General features: G+C 42.5%; 1 protein-coding gene across 1 annotated transcript in view; it reads left to right on the forward strand.

The window, feature by feature from the left end:
• Positions 1–5,637: 5,637 nt before the first annotated feature.
• Positions 5,638–14,324, forward strand: part of LOC119433707 (mediator of RNA polymerase II transcription subunit 8-like) — a 28,855-nt gene continuing 20,168 nt past the window's right edge. Inside the window, exons 1-2 of the mRNA XM_037700962.2 lie at positions 5,638–5,792; positions 5,885–6,003. Of these exons, the coding sequence (XP_037556890.1) occupies positions 5,787–5,792; positions 5,885–6,003 (125 nt within the window). The 5' untranslated portion in view covers positions 5,638–5,786. The remainder of the gene's footprint in view (positions 5,793–5,884; positions 6,004–14,324) is intronic.

The raw sequence follows: 14,324 nt of genomic DNA on the forward strand, positions 1-14,324 counted from the left end.
GGCGCCGAGGCCGATTGCGCATAGTACGCTCTTAAAATAGTGCTTTATTTCAACTGCAAATTTATGTTTACACCATTTTGCCAAACATATATATTTGAGGCATGGAATATACAACGCGACGTCTTCAATTTTGCTGTCGTTGTCAATCGCGTCGTCCGCTAGCGAGCGCGGGACGCCCAGTTTTTCTCGCAGAACCTTTGTGCAGTACATTTTTTTTTTTTTTTTAATGTTTTAGTTGCTTCGGTGTGCCCATGACTCTTGACGGCCTGTACCAAATGTAGTTTTAGCCATGTGAACTGCTGTTTTTACCACTGTCCTCTAAAAGTAACTGGTATGTCCGCACCATGAAGGCTATATACGTTGAAAATTTTATTATTGATACCGTGTCATTTTACGCGCGCTTCTTGTTGCTGGATATTGATCAGGGACAATGATCGAAGAAAACAATATTAGAGTGAAATAAACCAGGTTTATTAACTACGTGACGCGAAGAATGACCAATGTGTTTCTAGGTAATTAAATCAAAGTGTACATAGACATATATATTCACGATATATATGTAAGGGAAAAAGTAACAAATCTTCTAAACGCAATAATTGAAAAAGTGAGAACTCCCGACCTGGAATAAGCGCACGTGTTTGCAGTAACAAACACACTTACTAGTGGATATATACTGCAAATAAAACTCCATTCGCAGAAATAATATTCATAGCGCGCGCAGGCAAAACCATTATATATATATATATATATATATATATATATATATATATATATATATATATATATATGTGTGTGTGTGTGTGTGTGTGTGTGTGTGTGTGTGTGTGTGTGTGTGTGTGTGTGTGTGTGTGTGTGTGTGTGTGTGTGTGTCCGGCGATGTCTGGAATTGCTGGGGCATAACACCACTATTGAAGTCTCAAAGGTGAGTGACTGCATGCAAGTGAGGACTGTCATTCCGAATGATTGTGCTGCCTGAGAGTCGTTGCTGTTGCGCAGAGGCGCAGTTCCTGAGAGAATTAACGGACGGGTGGTAATAAGTCCTGCTTAACAAGTTCCTAGCTCTCAATCAATATAAACGCCCCGTTTTAGGGCAGCCTGTAAATCTGCTAACTTGATTCAGACAAGGATTTTTGACAGTCTCACCGTGTTTTCAACCCATTAAAACTAAGTGCCCCGTGTAGTGCCACACTTATCTTCTTCAACGAACGCAACAGATCTGCACATATCTCTACGTGTATGTGAGACATGCCGTTCCTTTAATTGTTTCATTATGCGGCCGTTATGATCGTGCACCGAATAACTGAAAGCAGCTGTTTATAATATGCAAGCTGCTGAGTTAAGCGGTCATCCGTACATTTGGGAACGGCATTACATTTATGCATGAAATGTAGGATAAGCGTAACATGTTTTTTCTCGGAAATCAGACTCGAGAATAATTTATGTTGTTGACATGTGCACCCCCAGAAATAAGCCGCAGAACGCAGCCACCTAGCTGCTTTTTTCTTTTTTTTAATATAAGCAAATTCTTCGGTTTTACGTGGCAAAACCACGATATGATTAAGGCACCCGGTTTATATATAGTTTTTGCCACCTGGGGTTGTTTAACGTGCACCTAAATAGAAGTACACGAGTCTTTTTCCATTTCGTTCCCATCGAATTCCGCGACCTGGATTGAACCCGCGTGCTCAAGACCGTATCCACTATATACTAAATAGCCACTATTAGGCACCGCGCAGACTTTCTTTTTTAACACGAAAGTGTTTTATGCCGGGGTCCACCAAGACTTCACTGACGTATTTCCGTCACGGAAATACGTCATAGAACATAATACAAAGAAAGAAACCAGAAGAAAAGGTTCCACAAACATGCAAAATTTGGAAATCGAACCCACGACCTCTCGGTCCGCGACGATAGATGGCCGAGCGTTTAACCCATTGCGCCACAAACGCATTTGCAGAGAGCTACACAGACGCGCCTTATATATCTAACACTCCTCCGTGTACCCGCGCTCTTGCTCGGGGCGGTGCCGCCGCCTACGAGCAGAAAAGAGAAGTACTGCATTATGACACTAACGCGCACCGACAGTGAACGCTTCGGTGGTCTCAGCACTACGACGCCTCGATGCCAGCATTCGAAGGGACGCTGGCATCAAGAAGCACTACCAACGCCATTCACCGTACTCAGCACAGCGGAGCGTGGCCTCCGCAATTAGCTCTGAAAATGTTTCTGAAGTTGATCGCGGAGGCTGCAATTACGACGCGCTGTACGCGCTGATTTGACTCGGTGACGATTCAGTTACGTGCTTTGTCTTGCGCGTTGTATTAGTGTGTCAGTTACGTGCTTCGTCTTTCGCGTTGTGCTAGCGTGTGCAGCGTAGTGCAGCTTCCATATGCACGACGGTTGCTCATGGTCATCGACGTTGGTAGTCGTGATGGAGGAGACGTGCCACCAGGCGTCAGCGTGGGTGCATCAACGCCTAAGGGCGCTTTAGCCACAAAACACCAATAGACATTATATATCAATGTGCAATAAACATTACACTACTTTTGTGAAGACACGTTTCACTTTCGTGTTCTATACCGATTCCTATATAAGAGGGATCAACCACATTTTTTTGAAGTATCGACTGAAAAAAAAAATCCACGTACGGCTTACGGCCAAATATTAGCATATAGAATGGCCGCTTTAGGCTATGGGATCAAATATCTTTGTACGCATTTTTTATATTATTGTCTAATAAAATTCCCCTTTGATTTGATTTAATTAACTAAAACCGTTTTCGGCGCTCGAGGTCCGACTGCAATAAATGACCCCTTAACGATTACTCCGCATTCTGTTACGCGAGAAAGCGAAAATTTGTATGAAATGTTGCGCTGCAGCTTTTTTTTTTTTTCTATAACAATACTTCCCGTAAATCTGAGAACAAGGCGTCGGATGGACAGCTATATTGTTTTATTTGTTTGAAGCGGCAAGCAGGAAGGTTGCATATCTTTCTCGTTCTGCGTTTCGCAGGACCTACTGATGAAAAACTTTATGTGCAACAATACACACGAGAGATACATGCTGCTTGAAGAACGATAAAAATATTTTTTCTCCGAAGAGAACCGTACAATAACACAGTAGAATGAAAAAGCTGACACTGCGGCCGCAATGCACGCGCAATGACCGAGCGGTAATAAAAAATAATAAATAAAGAAAGAAAGAAGAGAAAGAAAGTAATTTATTCTTAAGGCATAAATACATGTCATATGCAATTATGAGCCCCATTTGAGCGGTCTGAACGCAAATACCAGCGCGCGAAGTAGTACGAATGACCCTGCCGAGCAGTATCGCCAGCAGTTTCCAACGGCGCGACCTTGATGCCGCCCAATCCACTTCGACCGCAGCGCCGCCCCAGTATTTTTCCACGTCGGGCGCCTCACGGCAAAGCATGCGCCGCCCCAGCCGCTCGTCCCACTCGACCATATTCTAGTACACTCTAGTCATGGGCAGGATGGGCAGGATGGGCGCATGGAGAAATGCATGGGCGAGACCTTTTTCTCTCATTTGCCCGCCCGTTATCTGCTCCTGTGCACTTCCTTCGCTGTCCCTCAGGGCATAGCCTCCTATAGAATATATAGGAGGCTATGCTCAGGGTCCTACTTCGTAGGGTGGCTAGAACAGCCAACCTACATAGCCGAGGTGCACGACGCGGCAGCATATAAAAGCCGCAAAATATATCCGTTCGACTTTTGTAGTAGCCAGCGTTCAGCCCGCGAGGGTCCTTGTGTTACTTTTTTTTTTTTTTTATGCGTTAGTAGTAGGAGTGGGAAAAATGGGGGTAAGCGAAGCTTGTGGCAAGACCGACACTCGCAGGCGCACCGCTTCGTTTGCCCTAAACTAAGGGTCGGCGGCTCTTCGCTGACGTTTGACCTCAACATCGCGCTTCCGCAACTCGGGGACCGCGGCTTTTCGATGACGTTTCGCCTGGGCTTCGGAAGCCCTCACGCTAGAATCGGACAACAAGCTTCGCGCTTACCCCCATTTTCTCGACAGGGAAAGGGCTGGCGATTTTTGTCTCTTTGGGTCCCACGTGTGACAAGGGTAGTTCAAGGGCGCGTTACAGGTCCCCGAGCCCACAGGGATATGTGCTATTGAGTTTGGACCCTTTCTGCACTATCACCAGAATCGGCCCACTTTTCAGCGTGACACCACCACCACCGCGGAAACTTGTGAACCTATAAAGCTTCGCTTAAAATGTGTCTGATATCGTGACGTGTGGAAAGCCGGTCACGTAGTGTATATATCTATACATATTGACACGTGTGCTTATTCATCCTTTTCTCGGGGACTGCACTTCACCCACTTAACAACTTAGTTATCGCTCAGCGCAAGACGCGCCTGCATGATTGGAACCATAGAGTTTCTCACTGTAATATAGTGAGAAACTCTATGATTGGAACTTACTCGAATTTATTTAGGTCCTGCAGGACCTAAATAAAGTTTTTCCAGTCCAGTCGAATGTTATCGATGGTTCTATCCGTTGTCTGTTGCCGAAGCTTGTGTAATCTGACTGAATGCGCGACGCGATATTGTGTAGTACTTTCTGGAAGACACGCGGGCACCAACGATCGATTATCCTGGAACATTCCATGATATATAATGTATGAAAGCCGACCCGCTTGACCGGCGGACCAGATTTTAGACTATCGCTGACTGTTCGCCGCTATCGTTGTGCTTTGATCGTGTAGCCTGTTTTCCTGGGCACAGTTTCGCCATTCACGGTTTTTTTTTTTTTTTTTTTTACTGTGTTCTTGACCGTCACTAGCACGTGACAATATACATAAATGAGAACAAAGGAAACCGAGGGCCCGATTTTTAGAAGCCAACAAAAAACGCCACATGATATATATACAGTCGAACCCGAATATATCGAACCCACATATAACGAATTATTGTGTACATGGAACAGCTGTAGAATACCCTTGAGCATTTATGTATAAATGTTTATTTTAATTATATATCGAATTACCTATATATCGAATTTTTAGGGTCCCCTCGGGGTTCGGCTGTATATATATATATTTAGGCAAACCTTTTCCTAGAGCAATTTTAATTTCTTGCTCTAATAGTAACTATATATATATATATATATATATATATATATATATATATATATATATATATATATATATATATATATATATTACCATTAGAGCAAGAAAACAAAATTGCACAAAGAAAACGTTTGCCAAAAAAAAAAAAAAGCTTACTTTCCAAGCACGCCGCAGGCGTCATCTCCTCGCAACTTTCTTGAATTACACGAGGAGGATACGGCTGAACTCCTGATACTATCATAGAATAAAGAACCAACTATCATAGAATAAAGAACCAATAAAGAACCAACCAAAGGGCTTCGACCTACAGTCGAAAGCAACGGGGCTGATCTTTTTTCAAAGCATTGGGTTTCAGGGACAGTGGAGCCAAAATGGACTTTAAGCAGGTAGAAATAAACAAAAGGGGGTTATATGATTGGTGGCTAAAATCACGGTGTAAGAATCCTTACACCGTGGCTAAAATCAAGGCAAAAGTGAAATTTCACCCTCCGCTAAGTACAAAATATATCACTTGTCACGGCTAGGTGGCGTGAGCCGCCGCCCACATTTAAAGGGCGGCGGGCGTCGCCTTACCCTTATCCATCCACTCACCCACCGCTCAAAACCACGAGGCTTGGAGGCTTTCTTGAGCGATTTGAAACCATCATAAACAAGTTTTTGTTGTTTGAAAGGTCTTCCTTTGCTGATGCCATGGAGGTGTGTGTACTATCTCTTGAGCACGCTTTTCAGGCTTGCATGTCTCATTGTACAATGCTCACAAATTGTACACCTTATTCGCTTCGTTGTAGAGAGAAGAAAAGGCCTTGGATGTGGCCCTCGATGCCATGATTAGCCGAACCCAGGATTTGAAGAATTCAATTGCAGGCTTCATCATCAAGCTTGAAACCGAGTACGAGACGCTGCAATGGTGAGCGCTATGACTTGGGAAAAAAAAAATGTCACTATTGGTGCGTAATTTTGGCTTAACTTTGGTAATTTTCAATCGAAACGCTAATACCGGTATCACACGGCCACGTTCAATCACGTTTCAGCCCGATCCGGATCGAAATTCTCGTCTGCGATTGGCTCCCTTCCGCAGCTTGCGCAAAGGAGCCAATCGCGACCGAGAAATTCGATCCAACTCAATCGCGATCAAAAGTGCGCCGTGTGATAAATCGCAGGCCTGCAGAATGTACGCGTGTAAACTGGGCCGGTATTTTGTAGCGATGCCTTTCCGATGCTAATGCCTTTTCGCGCATGGTCAGTGGTGCAGAGCGACGGTCCGCTCACATTATCTACCGTGATCCATAGGCGGAAAGTTTTTTCATTTTTCCACGGGGGGGAGAGGGGGGGGGGAGGGGGCCCGATCAGCTTTCCGAAACCTAACCATATATATATAGGGTGTTTCAGCGAACACTTTCAAAAATTCTTAAAGGTTGCCTGTGAGTGCAATTCTAGTTCATGAGCTGGTCTATTCGAAGAGGTGGACATTACTTGCACAAGAAATTGAAATGCATAATCGAATAATTAACTAAAATTCACTAATTCAGTTTTTAACTAATTACCTGATAGCCCATATTGCAATTTACAAATTGTAGCCATGGAGTTCGCAAGGCGAATCCACTTGGAACGAAGTCTCGGGATGACACCAGTTTCGAGATATTAATTCCCGAACTTTGTGGAGAAATGCATTGGCGTTCCAGTTAGTTTCTTAACAAAACGTCGTTTTATGCATTGAAGTGCAAAAGTAACTGGAACGCCAATGCATTTCTCCGTAAAGTTCGGGAATTAATATCTCGAAACTGGTGTCATCCTGAGAATTAATTCCAAGTGGATCTGCCTTGCGAACTCCACGGCTACAATTTGTAAATTGCAATATGGGCCATCAGGTAATTAATTAAAAACTGAATTAGTGAATTTTTTGTTAATTAGTCAATATGCATTTAAATTTTTTCTGCAAATAATGTGCACCTCTTCGAGTAGACCAGCTCATTAACTAGAATTGGGCTATCTGCCACAGGCAACCTTAAATAAATTTTGAAAGTGTTCGCTGAAACACCCTGTATATACATACATATATATATATATATATATATATATATATATATACCCTTTGCTAACAATTTTCTATTTATCGCTTTATGGCGAATGGAATTATATCTTACTTATTTTAACATTACTTGCACAAAAAATTGAAATGCATAATCGACTAAATCACAAAATTAGCCAATTAAGTTTTTACCTAATTACCTTATGGTCCATGTTGCAGTTTAAAATTCTAGCCATGGAGTTCGGATCCACTTGGAACTAGTTCTCAGGCTGACACCAGTGTCGAGATATTAATTCTCTAACATTGCGGAGAAATGCACTGGTGTGCCAGTCACTTTCTTAACAAGACGTCGTTTTATGCATCGAAGCACAAAAGTATGAATGGATATATAAATTATGGGGGTTTATGTGCCATAACCACGATCTGATTATGAGGCACACCGTAGTGGAGGACTCTGGAATAATTTAGACCACCTGGGGTTCTTTAACTTGCACCTAAACCTAAGTATACGGGATACGGGTGTTCTAGCATTTCTCCCCCATCGAAATGCAGCCGCCGTGGCCGTGATTTGATCCCGCGACCTCATGCTTAGCAGTCCAACACCATAGCCACTAAGCAACCACGGAGGGTAACTACAAAAGTAACTGGAACGCCAATGCATTTCTCCGCAATGTTCGGGAATTATCTCGAAACTGGTGCCATCCTGAGATTTAGTTCCTACAGCATCCGCCTTGCGAATTTCACGGCTAGAATTTGTAAATTGCAACATGGGCCATAAGTTACTATGTTAAAAACCTAATTGGTGATTTTTTGTTAATTAGTTGATTATGCATTTCAATTTTTTGTGCAAGTAATGTGTAGACCAGCTCACGAACTAGAATTGTGCTATCTGCCACAGGCAACCTTTAAAAATATTTTGATAGTGTTTGCTGAAACACCCCGTATATATGGCCTCTGCATGCAAGAGACGATGTTTCCATCCCTAATGTGTAAATGTTGTAAATAATTAGATGAGCTTTTTTTTTTCTTTTTTGTCGCCAGTCGTTAGCATTGCCTACTGGAAAAAAAATCAATAATGAGACACATATCACTCACATGCTTTTCACACGCTGTTAATAGAGGACTCTTGACGAATGGGTCACTGAAGTCTGCAAGTTTTTTTTCATGGTCACGAAAGCACGCAAAGTAATTTGAATTGAGGTGAACATACATCAACATATTCATTCTCTAGGCATAGGCTATCCATTTACTTGGCTACCTCCTTCTCTTTAAAAAATATAATAAACTTTGTCCTGTGTATATATTTAAATATATGATGTCTGTGCATCGTGTTCTCAGCGTAAATTAAAAAATAAGTGTTGAAGTGAGGGAACACGAATGAGGTATATAGCTGCCGCTGTTGCTTCTAATGCGCTTGTCCTCCTATTGTCAGGATTTGCCGAAATAAAGCGAAAGTATAAATTAAAAGCCGTGCACGTCCGTGCCAACAATGATGCTGTAAGCTTTTAGTCACAACAAAAGTGAAAACGTAGAGGCAACGCAAAAGAATCCGCAAATTATTTGGGTAACAGAACTCTGGTAATGACACTTCAGGGGTGGGGGGGGGCCTACGGATCACCGAGAGGGGGGGCTCTGCCCCTCCGGGAAAACTCTGGAGCAGAATGTCACTGTCGCTGCTCAGCTTTTTCTTTCTTCTCTCTCTACGGCAGCATGCGGCAGCATGCATCCCCAAGAAGCATGCTGCCAGCTAGTAGACGTCTACCTTCCAGCTTGATCTAGCTAAGGCCAAAGCTAGTAACCTTCTTTTGTAAGCTGTACTCTAGACCTAGAGCTCTACAAGCCAGCTGGTAGCTCAGCTAATGCTCCCTCCACTTACGGCTAGTAGCCATCTTGGGAAGCACTGCTGTAGCTACACTGTAGACATTAAATGTTCAGGCTTGTTCCAGGTTTGCAGGTGCTATACTTAGCTCTACTTACCATGTGCTGTTCTATTTCCTTTGTTTCACAGGCCATTAGTAGATTACACTGCATGTGCACCTTGCGTGCCAGTAGACTTGCACTGTGAAAATGCATGGATCCATATGCAAAAGTCACGTATGCCTTTTCCACAAGCAAATACAGCCAATAAATACCACTACCACCTCAGTTAAACTGCACTCTAACACGGTTGCATGTAGTACTAATGGCAGCAGAACTGAGTGCAAGTTCATGGAGAGAGCATATTAAGCAAGATAAAATATATGCAGAAAGGCTGTTTCCTGTCTCCACACAGACACAACCTTCCATAATGGCTCATAGATGCTTAAGGGAGCAGTAAAAAAATTCAATTTATTTCATAAATACAAATGTAGTTCAGTATGGCTGCTATGAATATGACTAATACAGTGGGTCCTTAGTAAATACATCTTTACAGAAAACTTAGAAATCTTAATTATCAATGCAAAAAAAAATAATTGTCTTAGTTCAAATGGCTATTCAAATGTTTATAAAACGTGTACAGGGACCAATTAGATTTTTTTGAGAGCATAATTAAATGTAGTAGTCTTTATTTTCAAATAAAGCAAACAGTGCAGTGAAAGAACAGGCTATGACTTGGACAGAATTGTAAGCTTAAAAGGCAGCAAAGGCGCATTCACAATGCTCCTCTTGAAGAAATCTTTCCAGTAACCAAGAAGATTTATTTTGCCTAAATCATGGCTGAAAAACTAAGCAATTCTCAAAAACACACACAAAACTGATTTGTGGTGCTTTCAAAAGTTACCAATCCGCCTTTTTCATGGCACTACAGCACATGCGCCCTGCCCTAGCGGATTAGTCGGGAAACATTTCCGAAGGGTCGTGCTCGCGGCCGTGCAGCGCGATCTCGGCGGAACGTCCCCCGAAAAAAAAAAAAAAAAATGCGCTCGGGCGCGTGCTGCTCTAAACACTCGTGTTGTGTACCGTGTTGAAACTCCACTGGTAGCTTGATATCGGTGCGGTGCCGAAAACGTGTAGCGTAAGACTGCAACTCCGCTTTAAAACAAAAAGCGACCAGGGCTTCGTTCGGGCCACTCAGTGGTCCTGACTGCTCCGTGAGCCACGTAGTTGCCGACTTTCAGTGATGGCTAGCAAATTTAACGAAAAAACCCTGCGTTACACTTGGGCAACACTTAAAACCATCACGTTGCTGATGAAGTCGGCCATCACTTGCTAGCGGTGGCAGCGCGTGCTTGACTTCATGTCCTCGTTTAAGGCGCGGTAACACTGGGTTGATAAGAGACTGGCAAGACACTCACGTCAATGATTGGCTGACTATTCAGCACAGTGTGTCGCTGAGACCATTTTATCATACCAGGCCGACAATGACGCAACTGACAAGCGTGAGTTTTACTGCGACGGGCTTTCCTGTCGACGGCACCGATAAAATCAGCGTGCTGACCATTGTTTGACCGAACCCCGCATGATCGGCCGTCGAACCGACAATGCAACAGCAGCAGCGCCTTCGTTTGTATATGTAATTAGTCACACACAAAATGAGTCAAAACATGCCTATGAAGTTGAAGTGCACTAGATCAACCCTCTCAAGCCGTCCACATGAAGTTGATCCTGTTCAGTGAAGTGTTCAGGCGGCTTAGGCTGGTAGGCTGCCGGTTGCATGCGCTACGTAGATGGGTGGGTCTGTAGGTGTTGTTATGCTGACATATTTCGTAGTTCTAAAAATGCGCTGTTTACCTCTGCATCAAACGGGATACAAGAGATGGTGCATTCGGTACAGTAGCATAAACAGCCGCCTCGCTCAGTTATACTAATGGTGTCTGCGATGGCATCAGGGTGGAACAACACGGCTCATATGCACAGAGGTGTATGTTTTGCTGTGTTTTGACATTATTTCATATCATCGATGCACCTTTTCCTGAATCTTTGACGCTAACAACGATCTGTGGCTGTAGATGTCAATATAAACAAGTGCGCCGCTTTGGTAAATCTGACGCAGAAGGCTGCACTCGTAGACTTCTTGAATATTCAAAATGTATAAAGAATGTATAAAGATAATACAAAAACCAAGGTGCAAGTGCAGAAATCAGCGGCAATCAGCGAAAATCAAGGCAGCCGCGTCAGCAGACGCAACTTAGCGTGCCTTTATCGGCCGCACGTTTAGCACAACAGTGCACTCAGGCCTGCTAACCCAGTAGTCGGCGAGTGCTACATAACTTCTAGGAACAACGTGATACTCTGGAGAAGCCATGAATAATTATTTGCGATCCACGAAATGCACAACCGACGTGCACTCAACATAGGTGCAGGTACACAAATCAACCAGTGAAAGCCCCGGCATCCTTACAAAACTTTTCAATGGTGTGCGGCAGAGGGCACCACAGGAAAATGAAAAAGGCGGATTAGAATTACAAGTGAACTGTGGCTGGCCTGTGACAAGAGCTCGTTGTGGGCCCTGGAGCCATGTTTTGATTATGAGGCCCACCATTTCTGCTTAACGAAAAGGCTTTATCTTCACCCTGCAATACTTTGTTGTAATCTTCTACTGACAACTGGGACTCCCATGCAGAAATTTGGTCGATGAGGTCACAGCTACGGAACTTCCTTCTTCGTGCCACCTCAGGGAAATATTCAGCTGCTTACACAGGGATTGGTGGCTCAACGTCAACAGTGTAAAACAAATTGTGCATAAAAATTATTAATTTCGTTTAAAATCAATGAATGCACCTAAGACAAATTCATGAAGGGAGTATTGACACCGATATTTTGCACTCCACTTTTTTCAGTAGCTCCCAACTCCATAATTATGACATGGAGACTAAATTCCTTGAGCAGCACAGATAATTATTACATCACATTTTATGCAGCTAGTTTAAAATGTACTTCAAGTGCAGCACTATTTTAGACGTGAAGCAGGAGACAATTCGCATCACCAAAACCATAGTTGGAATTCGTGCGATGTCACAAACAACTCAACCACGAGCCAGTTGGCTCAATGCAGTAGTTGATGGTGATATAATGACCTTGTCACTCAAAGCCTTCAAATTGACCCTTCCATTTGCGCGCTTCTTTTTTAAATGCAAGAGGACTCTCTCCGCGTTATCCTGTTGAGTGTTGAATGATCTATTTTCGCAGCATGGTCACAGTGTGTGTGTATGGGTTAGTTGTGCCTGGTACCATGAGACCGCCACATCGAGTATTGGTGACATGAATAGACTTCTGTTTCACGTCCAAAGTGACACTACACTTCGTGCATGTTCTGAGCTGTCACACTAAAAGGTAATGTATTTATTCATAATATTTCTGTATTATTAGACGAGTGATTGAGCCTGCATAGCATAATTATTAATTTGACAGCTATCCTTTCTTGGCATAGAAATTAGACAATATTTCTGTGGCATACCAAAAAAAAAAAAAAAAAAAAAACCCTAAGTACTCTCATGTCAGCACCAACAATGGCAAACAACCTTACCTTCATTGTTTTGATGTCAAATTCACATTGGATATGGTAAACTTCAAAAGGGAAAGGCCATTTTCCTTACTGACAAATAGTGTAACATAAAACTCCCTTCCTGAAGCTAGCAGCATTTAAACATTGCAATTTGGCAAGCTAGAGGTCAGACTTATACATAACTAAATTAAAGACCTAGAGGTTCCCCACCAATAAATGCAAGTATAGCTCACTTTCATATATTCCAGAAAACACAGTAAGAATTCTATGTAATTAAGGTTATAAAATGCATCACATTTACCTTTGATTCGCAGATGACGCTCAAGCAGCAGTTTTGTCAGCCAGTCTGCCACTGGTGTGATAGAGTGTGACAGCATATTAGCTCACGTTGTGTTGTTCCTAGCAGCCTCTGAATTTCAGACATTGATTAGATGATACATGTAGCACAAACAACTACCTAAATTAGAATGGCAAAATAATAGCACAAGAATACAGTAGCGCACCCAGGATCTCTGCCAGGGGGGGGGGGGGGGGGGGGGTTGACAGTTTGCCAATACCATCTAAACAGCACTAATTTCGATTGCTTCACGGGAAATTGTCAAAAAATGCGCTTTTTGCGAGTGTGCAGACGATTGCGCGTCTTACATCTTAGTTGCATTACTCAAATGCGTAAGGAAAGAAAAGGGGTTAAACAAAAGGGGGGGTTAAGTCGGCCTCCGGGGGGGGGGGGGGGTTACAACCCCCGAATCCCCCCCCGTCGGTGCGCCACTGCAAGAATAGCAAAATAGCACATTGCCCATTAACAGCCTTAAGCTGCTCTGGCTTATGTCAAGGAAATAGTTTAAATATGATAGTTCACTATTCAACAAACAAAATGCACATTGTTTTAACCTTGTTTCTTGTCTCAAACTTATTGTCATTGTTTTCTTTCTGCAGCCAAATTAACCCTACATTACTTTAAGGTCACATTCGATGACAGCTATGAATTGCTTCATTCAAGGTTTTCTTCTTGCAGTGAGAAAGGTAGAATGACATATGGACAGTGATAGCTTACACAGAATTTAAAATGCGACCTCCAAGTTAAGACAGGTGCTCAAAAAAACAAAAAGAAATAAATAAATAAAATTAAAAAAAAAAGATTCATATACTCGGAACAAAGCACACTACATTGACTTAACACAACTCTGTGACACAGCTTTCTTGACAGTCACATGGGTTAGTGCAGTGCAGAAACCATTCAGTAAATATATAATGAAGGCCAACTGATGGTTAAGGTATCTTGCTTAAACAATGGAAAAAAAAAAAAAAGTTACATGCAAAACATCCAAAACAATACATGCAAAAGTCATTTAAAGTTCACCATGATTTGCAGATCAGCTTTTTACATTTCACCCAGCATCACTGAAAAGAGTGACACAGTACTAAATTACTTAACCTTGAAATTGCAAGTTTCATTTAGCTGATGTGTAAAGGTTATGATTTTTTTTCACTCAATATAGCAGTGCCCGACAGATTTTGAACCACTTTAAAGGTTCAATTTTTATGAAATGTTGCATATGTATGCTTATGAGCTACTGATGATTTTGTTTTACTTCCTTGTGGCTTCCCTTGAAACAGCATCATAAACTTCTGTTCTTTACTGTCATCATTGTACAAAAGAGGCCTCAGCAGCAGGCAGCCGTTACTTTTGGTGACTGCACTTGTTTGCTGCTGCCGTTGGTATTATTTGCATTGCCTTCATGCCTAATAGTGGAAAGGCCACATTTCCATTAGC

The sequence above is a fragment of the Dermacentor silvarum genome, chromosome 11, assembly GCF_013339745.2.
Source record: "Dermacentor silvarum isolate Dsil-2018 chromosome 11, BIME_Dsil_1.4, whole genome shotgun sequence".
Classification (NCBI taxonomy): domain Eukaryota; kingdom Metazoa; phylum Arthropoda; class Arachnida; order Ixodida; family Ixodidae; genus Dermacentor; species Dermacentor silvarum.